At 39.2% G+C, this 15,306-nt stretch overlaps 1 protein-coding gene across 2 annotated transcripts in view; it reads left to right on the top strand.

Moving 5' to 3' along the window:
- The window catches only part of PTPRR (protein tyrosine phosphatase receptor type R), a 274,870-nt gene that overhangs the window by 244,705 nt on the left and 14,859 nt on the right, over positions 1-15,306 (top strand). For both annotated transcript variants that reach the window (XM_042992752.1, XM_042992753.1), the window contains 3 exons: positions 5,250-5,360; positions 7,395-7,552; positions 12,165-12,278. In XM_042992752.1, the coding sequence (XP_042848686.1) occupies positions 5,250-5,360; positions 7,395-7,552; positions 12,165-12,278 (383 nt within the window). The remainder of the gene's footprint in view (positions 1-5,249; positions 5,361-7,394; positions 7,553-12,164; positions 12,279-15,306) is intronic.

The following is a 15,306-nucleotide window of genomic DNA, read 5'->3' as shown; positions in this document are numbered from 1 at the left end:
CATTAATAGATTTTGATTGAAAGTGAGAGACATAGGACTCTTCCTTTCACTTGAACACCTAGAGGCCACTGTAGGGTTATTACTTGGCCTAATTTCAATATTGTTGTGTCTCAGCCAATAGGGAGGCCCCGGGAGAGGGAGGAGCCAGGGAATGGTCAGTCAGTGGGACTGTCAGAGCACACCTATGGATCAATTAAGTTCATGGTCTTAGGTAGGTGCAGTGGGTGCAACCCCAAAACAATTGCAATAGTAACATCGAAGATCACTGATCACAGATCACCATGACAAATGTAATAATAACGAAAAAGTTTGAATATGTGGGAATTACCAAAACGTGACACAGAAACATGAAGTAAGCCAAAGCTGTTGGGAAAAATTGTGCCTATAGACTTTCGCCAAGCAGGCTTGCCACAGATCTTCAATTTGTGAAAAATGCAGTATCTACAAAGCACAGAAAGCAAAGCTCAGTAAAAAGAGGTATGGCTGCACCAAGAATAAAAAGAAACAAGCAAACTGAGTCTCAGAACCAGGGTGTCTGTCCAAAGAAGGTCAAGGAAGGTAATGTTGAAGGCCAACCTGGCATGTAAACGGTGGAGCTCCTGCTGACCAGTTTTCAGCTTTCCTGGAGGAGCAGAATTAGCTATTATAATATCTAGAGAGGCAGCCTGGCCTAGCACTGCCCATCAATGCTGGGAAGCCTAATTAGCATTTCTTACATGACCAGCAGTCTGACACTCATACTGCCCAAGCAGTTATGGGTGGCCCACAATTCAAAAGCTGATAGCTCTCAAGCAAAATCACTCACCTGTCCTTTTAAACACGCTTATATTCCAAATATAACTGTACCTTATTTTTATTTTGCTGGGTTTTATTCGATTGTCTTAGCTTGCTTTGCTTCTAACTATAATTGGAATCCCTCCTATTTGACACTATTAGTCAAAGAAGTTACAGTGGAAAAATCATAAAAACAGCAACCAAAACACTCCAATGCTTTGTTTTATCTTAAGACATGTACATTTGTTCACACTAAGTATTTTTCATTTTTTTATAGGACTTGTTTTGTTCTGTTTTGTTAGTGTTGGTCTGAAGCTGGAGTTCTAGATCATATGGCTTATGGAAATCGTGCCCTTTATACATCATCAAACTTGCCCATTTCAGTTTTTTTTTTTAAATGAAAGAGAACACAGAAAAGTTTGTAAAGGATTTATGAATGCAGAATCCTGCGCAGATTCAAACTTTGCACTAATTTTTACAATTGTCACCTGTACCTGATTTGACTGCAGTTTTCTTTACTGAGTCCTTTTTTTTCCCAATGAAAAACTTGTTTAACTTATACAATTATTTCCTATTTTCTTTGCACCTTCATGTTTCACTAATCTATGTAAAATTAAATTATGGGGCTTCAATAATGACTATACCTACCATAAGGAGGTTTGGATGTAAGTACACCTTGGTGAACATGTAAAGCTCAGCAGATAGTAAGAGAGGCACTGGGCTTAGTAAGAGACTGGCCCAAGAACCATGTGTTGCATGAGCACCAGCCTATTTCACAGAGAGAAGGAAAGCCACTGGTTAATGCCGTGGTAAAGTAGGGTTGGTTGGATGACAGCGGATGTCAGAGATAGAAAGTAAAATTTTTAAAATGATATTTGCTCTGAGAGTTTTAGCTCCCAAGGGAATTTTCTCAGAGCCCCCTACCAAAATACCTAAGCTTCAGTTTCCCCTGCTGTAAGATGATAAATGATAATAATAGTAATAAACCTGTTCTACCAAATTCAGATGATTGTGGCAGGGATTAAGTGATATGCTGGTGAAGGTAGTTTTTTTTTTTTTTAATTTTTTTTTTTTAACGTTTATTTATTTTTGAGACAGAGAGAGACAGAGCATGAATGGGGGAGGGTCAGAGAGAGAGGGAGACACAGAATCGGAAGCAGGCTCCAGGCTCTGAGCTGTCAGCACAGAGCCCGACGCGGGGCTCGAACTCACAGACCGTGAGATCATGACCTGAGCCGAAGTCGGACGCTTAACCAACCAAGCCACCCAGGCGCCCCGCTTAACATTAAGTTGCTGCACCTGTGTTGGTAATATTTAGTTGGAAAGCCAGGAATGAAAGTAACTACAGTAACTGTAGGCAATCTGACATATCCTATACCTCTCATATGCTAATGCAATCCAAATGAGCCTGACCATCTTCTTTTTACTTATTTAGAGTCACTGTCTTTGTGATGATACATGTTTTTAGCTCAGAGAACAAAATCTTTTTGATTTTAATGCATAGAATTTAAAAAGAAAGTAACTTAAAAATACATTTTTTTCTCCCCAGGCAACTAAATTACTAGCTAGACCTCCTTCCTCTTCATACTCAAATAGCCCTAATGTGGTGGGATTGAGAGGGAGGGTCAAAGAAAAAAAAAAAAAAGATCATAAAAATATAAGAATTTGCATTGCTTTGGCTTGCATTCTACTTTTGCTGTAAACCACTGATTATGAAGAGTTGGTTGATGTCCAGAATCTTTATAGTCAGGGTTCACTAATCACTTGTTTGTACAAGAGACACATGAGCCTCTGAAGACCTCTTTTTCCTCCAAATTATGGATTCTTGGAATCCATAGATAATTTCACTGAAAGGCTCAGCCCAGTTAGCAAAGAATAGTGATAATTTGGGGTTATATTCTGTGAGATAGCGTGCTCTTCTGAATTACCTACAATTAGTGTGGTTTCACAGTATTATCTGTAACAGAGCATTTTCCTTCCTTGCATTTTCTCCCTCTTTCACATCATTGTTAGCCCCACAATAAAGAAACCCTAAAAAGCTGTTCACAAAAATAACCCGAACCTGAACTTTTGCTCTTTAAACAACTACATTTGCAGCTCTCCCCCACCTCATATTCAAAAAGTACCCACACTTATCTGGTCTCTTTTTCTCTGTTCTCCTAAAAGGGGGAGGGGGGGTGGAATGTATTCCGTGTGTAAAAATAAGCTATTGTATCTCAGAAAGGAGATGGGATGCTAATTAAGGGTTGTTTGAATGAACAAGTCACATTGCATTGTCTACTGGGAGCTGACTGCCAATTGCATTTTTGGTAAAGAGTCAAGAAAAACATTCAAGAGGGCCCCGGCAAGCTTGAGAGAGAAGCAAGCAGCGCTTCCATTTATCAAGTAGGTGCACAAGGCTGTTCAAGTATTGTTAAGAGTCAGGGTGCAGGCTTTGAGCTCCTGTTTTGCAGCTTTTTCCTACGGGTTTCAAGAGCCACCTTCCCAAGGAGGGGGCCTGCTGCTCAGGTCTCATCGTGGACAATGGGGCACGTATACCAGACCGCTGGACCGCTGAATGTCTCTTGCTTTGTTCAATACCTTTTTCAAGATTCTTTGTCACTCTTCTTGGATGCGTCCAGGAGGCATGGGTTTTAAGATACACAATAGCTCGGGTCTTACAGCGAAATAATTGAAGCTTCATTGAAAGAAACCAGGCAAATTGGTTAGTATCATTCTCTTTAACAAACCTGGGAAATTTTAGACATTTGGCACTAGTAAATGAGGAGAGAAATACATTGCTTTATTTTTAAAAGATTTCTTTTCTTAATGTTAACATTGTGTCGGCCAGAGTATGCCTTCAGCCTGATTGCCTGTGGGGCCTGGGTGTGGGGTGGCATGTAAATAGAGGTGAATATGATTTACTTTGTTTGGAAAAGGACCAGAATGTAGAGGATGCAAATGTGTTTTTATTGTCATGGATGAAAGAAACAGTGATTCCACAAGGGCAACTGACTTCCATCCTGGCTCTGGCGTGGAATGGCTACTACTTAGCAAGATAGAATCCCCGAGATGTGTTTCTGATACTTAACATGTCTTTTCCTTTAGTTCTATAAATCTGTGATTCTTTCTTTTGCTGATCTTTTGAATCTATAAGTTCTTAACTTTTTTCATGTAAGGTCCTATGCCTTTGACATAGATGTAAAGAAACAAGTATCTTGAGTACTAAAAGGTCTACCTGACTGAAGGCAACAAGTGAAGAAATTTCTCTATAAATGTGCATGTGTGTTTGCAAGAAAATTATAAGTTCTATTTAAACAGTATTTCTAAAATGAACATTGCTTCTCTGGGCACTTAAAATAAACAGCGGCATTCACACTTTACATTTTTAATCATTGAAATATGTAGTAAAATTCACAGGTTTTTTTTTTTGCAGATGTTTAAAAGACAAAATAATGAATAATATGAGCCTATATGTATGTTTGAATCTCATTTTGTAGTTTTCTTTTAATAATGTAGCTTGGATATCATAATAATGCAATATTTACTGCTTTATCTAATGCATAATTAAGTGATGATTGAATCAGTTAGATCAAAAACCTAAAAATAGAGCAACCATAATAAGAACAAAGTGTTTTAAATGCTTACTGTATGTCTGGCTTTGTCTGAAGTGCTTTTAATGTATTAAATGATGAGGAAACTGAGGCAAGAGACATTACGTATCTTTCTTACAGATTCTCAGCTAATAATAAGAGGTGAAACCAAAATTTGGACCCAGGTTCTCTGGCTCCAAAGCCTGCACCTTAATTACCATATTATATTGCTGTGGTTGCAATATAATTATTATTACTCATTAAAACCTTCAAAGAGGATTCATCATAAAAAAATTTTTAATAATTTTTTATGCATTTATTTCAATAGATCCTATATGTGAAAAGATCCTGGAAGATATAGTACCATAAATGTATTAAAAATCCTTATGTCCTCTTTACATACTAGAGAGATCTCATTCTGTGGCATCTGAAACTTTACAAATACTCTTATTAGACACTTGAACTTGAAGCAGGAAAATTTGACTTGGCTCAGTCATTATGAAAGAACATTCCTCTTATGTCGAGTTATCACATGATAAAGTCTAATATTTGGATCTTGATTTCTTAATCCTTAATTTCTCAATTTAGTTCTCAATTTTCATGCGGAGTTTTGGGAAATTTTGCCCTTTTTTGTATGGGATTATTAGCAATAGTGTTTGACAGGCACCTGTAAAAACTGATACTTTCCTTCTAAAATTTTATTGAGATATAATTTGTATACCATAAAAGTCACCTGTTTAAATGTGCAGCTCACTGGTTTTTTGTACATTTCCAGCCTTATAAAATTGATACTTGTTTTTTTTTAATTAATTAAATAAAAACTCTTGAGGCGCTTGAATGAAAAGTACCCTAAAACCAGTGAAATCATTAATATCTGTTGTGTTCTTTTTTCCCCTCCTCCAGAAATGTGTGTTATACTGGCCAGAAAAGAGAGGAATTTATGGGAAAGTTGAGGTTCTGGTTATCAATGTAAATGAATGTGATAACTACACCGTTCGAAACCTTGTCTTAAAGGTAAGAAAAAGCTATAACTATCTAAAAAGTAGATGATATGAGAGGATTACATTTCTACTCTGAAATTGTTTACCCCAATAAGTGCTGCAGGTTCAATTTAAAATTTAATAATGTCTGGGCGCCCAGGTGGCGCAGTCCTTTGAGCATCCGACTTCAGTTCATGTCATGAGCTCACAGCTCCTGGGTTGGAGCCCTGTATCAGGCTCTGTGCTGACAGCTCAGAGCCTGGTGCCTGCTTCGGATTCTGTGTTTCCCTCTCTCTGTCCCTCCCCTGCTTGCGCTGTCTCTCTCTCAAAGAATAAAATAAAATGTTAAAAAAAAAATTTTTTAAAGATTATCTTTAATAATGTCAAAATCAAAGAGAAATTATGATCATTCCCTCATGTATTTCTTTGTTGTCAGTTACTCTTAGTATGTGGAATGACTAAATTAACATAAGTAGGCATTCAAGAAATTCACTAAATCGGATGTTGTGATCTTCTAATCTCTGTAAATAAAACATCCCTGATTTAACATTTTGAATGCCTTTCAAGGCTTGTATTGGAGACTTTACCACGGTTTGGGTGTTTTCTTATTTTTTTTAACCTTTATTCATTTTTGAGAGACAGAGACAGAACACGAGTGGGGGAGGGACAGAGAGAAAGGGAGACACAGAATCCAAAGAAGACTCCAGGCTCTGAGCTGTCAGCACAGAGCCAGTCACAGGGTTTGAACCCACGAACTGTGAGATCATGACCTGAGCCGAAGTCAGACACTTAACTGACTGAGACACCCAGGTGCCTCCCCATCCCCACTTTTTTTTTTCTTTTTTCTTTTCTTTTTTTTTCTTTTTTTTTTTTTTTTTTTGTCACTTTGGTCTAAGCAGCTTTTAGTAAGGTCTGGAAACTGAAAGAGAAAATCTGTGCTTGTGGGTGGCTGTAGGAGGCAAGGCAAACCTGAAGTGTTGACGAGATCTTCCCAAACTCGGAGTTACGGTAATTTATGGGGACTTTCCCCAGACCAGATTATGTCATAGAAAAGTTATCTTATTTAAATTATGGGCAGCAGATGCTGAGGCACGTTGCCATGGTACTGTTTTTGCTTCTAGAGAACAATCATCTCAAAGATTTCAATCCTATCTAGAGCCTCCCTGATGGTACAGAATCATCACACAGAAAGTATAGAAGCCAAGCTGCACTGAAGGTTTTTTTGTTTTTGTTTTTGTTTTTGTTTTTGTTTATTTACTTATTTTTAGAGAGGGGAGGAAGTGGAGGGGCAGAGAGAGAGGAAGATAGAGAACCCCAAGGAGGCTCTTCACGGTCACCACAGAGCCTGACAAGGGGCTCGATCTCACAACCATGAGATCATAAACTGTGCCAAAATTAAGAGTTGGACACTTAACCAGCTGAGCCACCCAGGCGCCCCTACACTAAGGGTTTTTAGAAGGAAATTCGAGATAGGAATTTCATTGAGTGCCTCCCCTGTGCCAGCTCCCCAGCCAGGCACTGGGTTTTGAGATGATATGCATTGACTCTCACTCACTCTAATCTAGTGACCCCTTCTAGCTCCTTATTACCAGGACTCCTAACTGCTGTTAGAAACTACAACTTGGGATGAATGTAGAAATTCAAATGTAGGGGCCAAATGTAAGGGTAAGTGTTCCTATGAGAGTTAATATGTTTATCATCCCTTGTCAAGAACGTTCAAAGAGCAGGAAACATGGTCCATTCAGATTCCCTCCTGGCTTCCTTCGCATCTACCATTATGTTTATTATAACAAATTACAAACACCTATCTAGCATATGTTTCATACGCATTTTCTATTTTAAATATCTATTTCTCAAGACTGTCAAACTTTGACATCAGCCTATTTGTAGTAAAGTTTTCTCAAGGTAGAAGAGTACTCTTCAGAAATCTCCTAGATCTTTTTTTTCCACCCAGACAGAAGTAAGTTGCCAGCAAGCTGGGAGTGATAGAAGGCATTCAGTATTGTGGTTTGGATGACTTTTAGTTCCACAAGTAAATGAGGCATTTGGTGGCTATTGCTATTTTCAGCAAGGAAGTCACACCCAGCATGTGAAGCATTACTGGTACACCTCATGGCCGGATCACAAGACTCCAGACAGTGCCCAGCCCCTTCTACAGCTCATGCTGGATGTAGAAGAAGACAGACTTGCTGCCACGGGCCGAGGGCCCGTGGTCGTCCACTGCAGGTAAGGGGTAACCGTTCTTTCTGCCTAAGCAACTGTCTAGCCTCTGTAAAGTCATCAGACAGATAGAAGTTGGGTTGTGCTTCCTGGTTGTGACTTTATTGGTAAACTAAAGATTTGTTGAAATTGGTTAACTTCTCAATGTTTGAGTTTGGATCAGGACGATACTTTACAGAACTGAAGCAGTATTCCCAGAGCATTTAGGCAAACAATTACACAGTAGAGAAAACACCACTTCTAAATAAATGACTCCGGGAACAGGAGACTTTATTCAGGCCTCTACGTCAAAACGTACATCGATTGCTTTTGTATCGTCGGTCTCATGTACACTAGGAATGACACATTTTTCAAGATTATTAATGGCTTTTTTGTTATTTCAAGATGGCACTGAACCATACATGAGTTGGATCTTGATAGCATTTATTATTATGTCAAACTTGGTGAAAACCAGTCAGCTATTTTTGAAGTTATTTCATAAGAAAAAAAAAAAACAGATGGAAGCAAATTTATGAAGTGGGAACTGAACAAGTGGTAGTTCACCAAAAGGAGAACAAAGTGTTGTTACCAGAACATGGAGTATTGGGGGGTAGGCCGAGAAAAGCAACAGATGTCTACAGTGGTTCCCTTCCCTAATGTCTAACTTGAAGCTCTCCTCTCATAACTGATACCTCATTCCCCAGACTTTCCTTTTAGTGTGCCCAAACAAAAGCAAATAATTTTAAAGTTATTTCTATAACCAGCCATTTATACTTGGTCAAAATAATTTATGTTGCTTTGTTTAACCTCTTAAGCCTTGCAAGAAAGCTTTTGATGATAATATTAATAAATAAAATTATAATTATTTTATTTTTTTAATGTTTTTATTTATTTTTGAGACAGAGAGAGACAGAGCATGAGCGGGGAAGGGGCAGAGAGAGAGGGAGATACAGAATCTGAAGCAGGCTCTAGGCTCTGAGATGTCAGCACAAAGCCCTATGCGGGGCTCGAACTCACAGACTGTGAGATCATAACCTGAGCTAAAGTCGGATGCTTAACCAACTGAGCCACCCAGGCGCCCTGCTAATTAGTTTAAATTATAACTTTAGTCTCCTTCTTTTTTGAGCCTTTATAGTTTAATTAAGAATGAAATTTACTATATATCTATTTATCCAAAGGAGTCATTATCCAGTTTCTAGCATTAGGCCTTACCCTAAACTTCCCTTAGGGGTGAGGAAAGACAGCCTAATTGGTCATATTTTAGGGCTGGAACTGTCCCCCACCCAAAATCATAAAACACTCAGGATATCTAAAATGAACTAGCCATTTCCCCTATAAAACCAGCTCCCCTTCTGATGACTATTTCTAAGAATAAGACCAGCTTTTTTCCAGGCACTCAATATCTAATGTTGACAGTTATCTTTGGCCCTTCTCTCAACTCCAGCCTCAGTATCTAATCAGTCACCAGATTGGCTTTCCCTTCAAAGCTTCTCCCATAATCATCACTTCCTGTCCAACCACCCAGGTTCAGGCCCTAATGACCTCATACATGTATTTTAGAAGTAGTCAACTAATTGCACAAACACACCCCACTTCCCTATGCCCCACCCCCAGCCCAGCCTACTCACCCACTTCTCTTGCATGATGTTCCTAAAACCCTGGGTTTTATTAATCCTGGATCTGTGGATGAACTACAGGGGTCAGTGAACTCTTTGAAATTACTTTAACAAATTGGAGTACATAAAGTTATGTGAGTTTTTCTGGGGAATGAAAGTCCATAGTTTTTATCAAATTCTCAAAAACAAAACAAAACAAAACAAAACAAAACACAAAGCATCACTATTTTAGAGGATGAAGTTCAAACTTCTTAGGTTTCCATGTAAGATCATTTATAGGCTCTGATGAAGTTTCGGGGTGATGGTGAGGTGGTCCAGAGCTGATGACCAAGAAAGAATTCTTGAGACATCTGTGGTGCAAAAAGTTGGTTTTATTAAAGCATGGGGACAGGACCCGTGGGCAGAAGAGCTGCGTGAGGTCATGACCGGTAACTCATTACATACTCTTGGTTTGGGAGGGGGTCAGGAATAGAGTAAGTCTCTAAGGTATTTTGGAAGCAAGGTTTCCAGGATCTTGAGGTGCTAGCTGTTGCTAGGGAGACTCCATTTATTAACATTTAGTAAAATCTCAGTCATGAGACTCTTCAGATGTATATTGGGGGCCATAAGCTTAGAGTATGATTGCCAGCATATACCTTGGGGGAGCTGAGAAAAAAGAAGTTTCTAAAGGAATTTTTATGCATTGAAGGAGACTTACAGGATCCTGGGAGATGGGAAAATGTTAAGCTAAGATTCCCTTTTGCCTCTAGCAAAGTGTCATCATCTGTGGCAGCTGAACTCCTAGAGGGAGGTCACTCTGCTGGTTTCAAGGACTTGTCAATGGGCTATAGACAGTAAAGGAATTTAATTTTTCATTTGCCTTAGTTTCCTACATCACCATGGCAAGCACTTAAACCCCTTTCCTTTTGTTCTTGGGTAGCTAGGAGTGTCCCAGGAATATCACACGCATTCCACCTGGAGTGGGGGAGTATGTTAGCCTGGACTTTACCCTTGGCTTGCCCCACGGTCCTTCATCAGGCTCCAGTGTGTCTGCCCAGTCTTGTTTCCCACTATTCCTCCAAAATAATTTTCTTTTCAGGCCAAGTTAGTCTACTTACTATTGTACATCATATATCCTGTTCTGCAGCAATTCTTTCCATTCTCATACATGGAATATTCTGATTCACAATAACCAAAATGCCCTCCATTCGTAGGGTCCAGTTCAAATCCTATCTCTTTAGTGAAACAAACTCTTTATAGACTCTTTAACTAAAAGGGACCTCCTTCACCTCTGAATTCCTCTGCACTCACATTCAACAGGAAACAAGCACCAAATATGAGAAATAAATGCTATTTGAGTGCCAGGAAGGGAACTATTAATTCAGAACATGAGGACTGAAGAAAGCCTCTAAGAGTTGGGGTAACGTTGAACAAGATCTTAAAAAATAACCAACGTGTGTGGTTTTAAAGGGTGGTAAAGAGGGCATTTCTGACTGACCAAAGGAATATCATTAACACAGAGAGAAAAAATGAAAAATAAAAGCCATTTTTTTTGCAAGGATTCATGTAAATGAAAAAAAAAATGGCACAAAAGGTACAAAGAGAAGAGTAAAAAGACCTAAAGCTTGAAAGTTAGCCACTTTCATATTGTGCAAGTTCACAAATTCCATGGTAGGGAGCTCAGATGTTATCTGTAACTACTGGAAGGCATCTACAGTCTTTGAGTAGAGAGTAATATGCTCAGATTCCCATTTTAGAAAGATGAACCTAGCAGCTGTGTGTATCGTGAATTAGTCCAGGAAGAGACTCAAGACTTGGCAACCATAATGAGATCATTGCTAACCATGAAGTAAGGAGGTGTCGAAAACGTGAGCACAGTTTATAGAAAGGAAAGCATGGATCCCAAAAGCTTCAGTAGAGGTGAAAAATATAAGAATTGGTAACAGATTGGATGTGGGAGGTGAGAGAGGAGAGATGTTGGAGATGGCTCCAAGATTTCTAGGCTGGAAAACTTGTGGCTAACTGGTAATGCCATTGAGGGAAAAGATAATTAATTCTGTTTTAGATACATTGAATTTAGATACATTGAATTAAAGCCAGTGCAAAATAGTAACATCAAGAGTTCCAGCTAAAAAATGGAATGCTAATCTAGAGTTTAGGAGAAACTTAGGGAATTTAGATGTAAATTTGAGAGAAAATTGCATAAAGACTATTAGTGGTAGAAATTGCTGAGGAGGGCGGAGAGGGAGAGAGAGGAGGAATATGGAAAGAGAGTTAAAGGGCTTATTAGGTTGATAATTTACCATCTAAGGCAGATGAATGGGGCAAGCCCTCCTGGACGGATGGTGTTTTATTCAACTATCACCTGGACATAAATGACTCAGAAATATGTGCCTCTGGCCACAGGCTTCTCCCAAACTGAATTGAATCTTCAGTTCTTCACTAGAATCTTCAACATCAGTCTATCCAAGACCGAACTCCTCACCACCCCCACATCATCCCTTCTTCTAGAATTCTCCCTTTGTCTCATTGGCGCTTCCTTTCTTTCGATCCCCTAGATTCACGTCTGTGATGTGTCTAAGTCTTTCTCCTCCTTTCTAGTGCCTATACCTTACTTAAATTTAGGTCCTAATTATTCTTTGTGGAATAATTACAATGCCTTTTTCACTATTCTCCTTCCACCCCACACTCCCTACTGCATATATAACTCAATCATCACTGCACCAGGCCAGGTTAGTAATCTCAGTCTGAGAGCTGCTGTCACTGTTTTTACTAACCCTGGCTGCCCATTTCAGATTTAAACACCCTTTTAAAAGAATGTCTTTTATCTTGGGGAGGAGAGTGGGGGGATGGGTGAAATAGGTGATGGGGCTCAAGGAGGGCACTTGTTGTGATGACCACTGGGTGATGTATGGAAGTGTTGAATCATTATATTGTACCCCTGAGACTAATATTATATTGGAATTAAATTTAAATAAATAAATAATAGAATATATTTAATCGTTTCTCCTTTGCATCCACCTTTTTACTCTTTGTCTTTTCAGCGCAGGGATAGGTAGAACGGGGTGTTTTATTGCTACATCCATTGGCTGTCGACAGTTGAAGGAAGAAGGAGTTGTCGACGCCCTAAGCATTGTCTGCCAGCTTCGTGTAGACAGGTAAGTGTCCGCTGGACCGTGCAACGGAGATGTCACTTCACACATAGCGTTATCAGCCACAACCTGATCCCATCAGTCTGACTTAGTAAGCATCACAAGCTCCAAAGTCTTAAATCTCTGTAGAGACCTGTGTAAGACGCTTACGTATATCTTACATTAAAAAGCCATCAAGGAAAGTGTTATTTGCAACACCGACCATCAAGAACACAAAACTAAAAGCTTATGCTTAATCCTTCCTCATCTCTAACACAGGTATTTATGGTGTAGCTGTTCCCTCTCTGTCTTACACCCTTGTTCCCTTCTATTTACTCTGCATTTCCATTTGGCTTAATTGGGTCGTTCACCTTAGGATCTTGATTGTTTAAAATGAGGCGTGTCATACTAGCAAAAATCATCTTTTTTCTCAGTCTACTTTTTTTAATGTGAAAAAATGTAGATAACAAAATGTATCATCTTAGCCATTTTTAACAGTACAGTTTAATGGTGTTGAGTATATTCACATTATTGTGCCTCCAATTTACAGAACTCTTTCCATCTGGCAAAAACTCTGTACTCATTAAACAGCAGCTTCCTGTTCCCTCCTGCCCCCGGCCCTTGGTATTTTACTTAGTGTAATATCCTCAAGATTTATCGATGTTGTGGCATGTGATAGAATTTTCTTACTTTTTCAGGCTGAATAACATTCCATTTTATGTATACACTGTATATGGTTTATCCATTCATCCATCAACGGATACTTGGTGGCTCCCACCTTTTGGCTATTGTGAATAATGCTGCTATGAACATGGGTGTACAAGTCTTTGTAGAGATTCTTTTAGATATATACCCAGAAATGAGATTGTTGGATCATACAGTAATTCTATTTTTAATCTTTTGAGAAACTGCCATACTGTTTTCCACAGTGGTTACACCATTTATATTCCTACCAAAAGTACAGTTGTTCCAACTTCTATACACCTTTGCCAATGCTTGTGACTTTCTATTTTGTTTTTTGTTTGTTTCGTTGGTTGGTTGGTTGGGTTTTTGGGTTTTTTTGTTTTTTTTTTGTTTTTTTTTTGATGGTAGCCATCTTAATGGGTGTGAGGTGGGTGAGTTGTTTTTATATGGAGATGATTTGATCACCTTTGTGATGATCTGTGTTTATCTGTGTTGAAAACAAAACAAACAAGAAAGGCCTCTTCTTCCTTGCTCCACAACTAAGCCTACCTGGGTAGATGAAGAGTTGAGCCAGTGATGGAGAAAGTACACAGATGCTCTTTGAGAACAGGCACAGTAAAAGATGCTGTACCAGCAGATGGATAGCCAGCCTCTCTGCTCTGCAAGTCAGTGTACTATTGTGGAAATGAGTTGTTCTGCAAGGCTGAAATACTGCGTTCTCTTCTTTCATTCATGCGGCAAATATTTATTAATTACCTCCTATGCCCAAGGCATCATTCCAGATGCTACACATAGAGGACTCAACAAGATGAGTGAAGCTTTGCTTTCCTAGAGTTTACATTCTAATGCAAAGAGAGACAGACAGACAGACAGACAGATAATTAAAAAAAGGAAAGAAATGAATGGGATAATTTCAGACAGAGATAAATGTTGTGAAGTAAGAAAACAAGAGGGCCATGGGAGAAAGGTCTCTTGGACTTGAGCCCTATGTCCTCCTAAAAGTGCAGTTACCTCCCAAGATTCATTCAACAAATATTTATTGAGCACCTACTATGTCCCAGGTCCTTGGATTTCAATAAAAGACACAAAAGATTGTTCTAAAAATTCAGATATATGTATTATTTAAAGTAGGATCTGTCTCATAGTAAACCTTCAATAAATGTAAACTGTTATTATTATCTTCATTATTATTAAAATTATCAATACAGCCTATCTCTAAAAATTAAGCATTCAGATCCCTCTGTCCAGATGAGGTTTTCCTTCCCCATCCCTATTATTGTTCTTATCTCTTCTTGAATAATAGCTTCAAGTCCTTGTAGGTGTATCTTCCCTCTCTTTTTCTTTCAATTTTGCCTGGCTTAATAGAGGCTGTTCATTACAGTGGTTAAAATTCTGGACTCTGGAAACTGATTGCCTGGGTTTGCATTATGACTGCTCCCATTTTCTGGTTGTGTGGCCTTAGGCAAGTTGTGAGACCTTCCCTTGTCTGGGGTCTCTCATCTGGAAAATGGAAGTTATACTTCTAGCCACATGCTCTTGTTGTTGCAAGGAGTAAGAGTAAGATTGTAGGTTCCTGGGGAGCCTGGGTGGCTCAGTCGGTTAAGCATCCAACTTCAGCTCAGGTCATGATCTCATGTCTCATGAGTTCAAGCCCCACATTGGGCTCTGTGCTGACAGCTCAGAGCCTGGAACCTGCTTCGGAGCCTGTGTCTCCCTCTCTCTCTCCCCCTCCCCTGCTCACCCTTTCTCTCTCTCTGTCTCTCTCTCTCTCTCTCTCTGTCTCTCTCTCTCAAAAATACATAAACATTAAAAAAATTTTAATAAAATTATTTAAAAGAAAAGATTATAAGTTCCTGGCACATAATAAACATGCAATCACGTTTAGCCACTGTTGTTATCAATATATATAGCGAGAAACCTGAAGGTGCATCTATAAACTGAAAGTAACAATATATGCCTCACAGGGCTGCGGTAGTATAAAGATGAGATTACATCCATGACGCACTTGGTAGAACATTTAGCCTATGTTTCTAATGCTCTCTCTACCCCTCCCACTTCCTCCCTTTCCATACCCCACATATAACTGCTTCCAAAAATATTTTCTTTCTTTACATAAAATCAGCTCCCCTGATGTCTCCTGCTTCTCTTACAATTGCTATCTTAGTCTCCTTCCATCTAGTACTGCCTGTCCAGCTGGAATAGGGTCCTATTTTTCACTCCAGACTCTGGAACCTACCTTCACCCAGAAGTGGGGCCTGCGTCAGAGGGTAGGGAATAGCACCAAGTCAGCCTTGAGCTGTTCCCATGGTGACCTTGATCTCTCCTGCTTTGTGCTTCCGTAAACAAACCTCCTACTGCTGGGGACCCCAAA

Source organism: Panthera tigris, chromosome B4 (assembly GCF_018350195.1).
Source record: "Panthera tigris isolate Pti1 chromosome B4, P.tigris_Pti1_mat1.1, whole genome shotgun sequence".
Classification (NCBI taxonomy): domain Eukaryota; kingdom Metazoa; phylum Chordata; class Mammalia; order Carnivora; family Felidae; genus Panthera; species Panthera tigris.
Note: the sequence above shows the minus strand (reverse complement) of the source record. Positions and strands in the feature narration are given on the sequence as shown.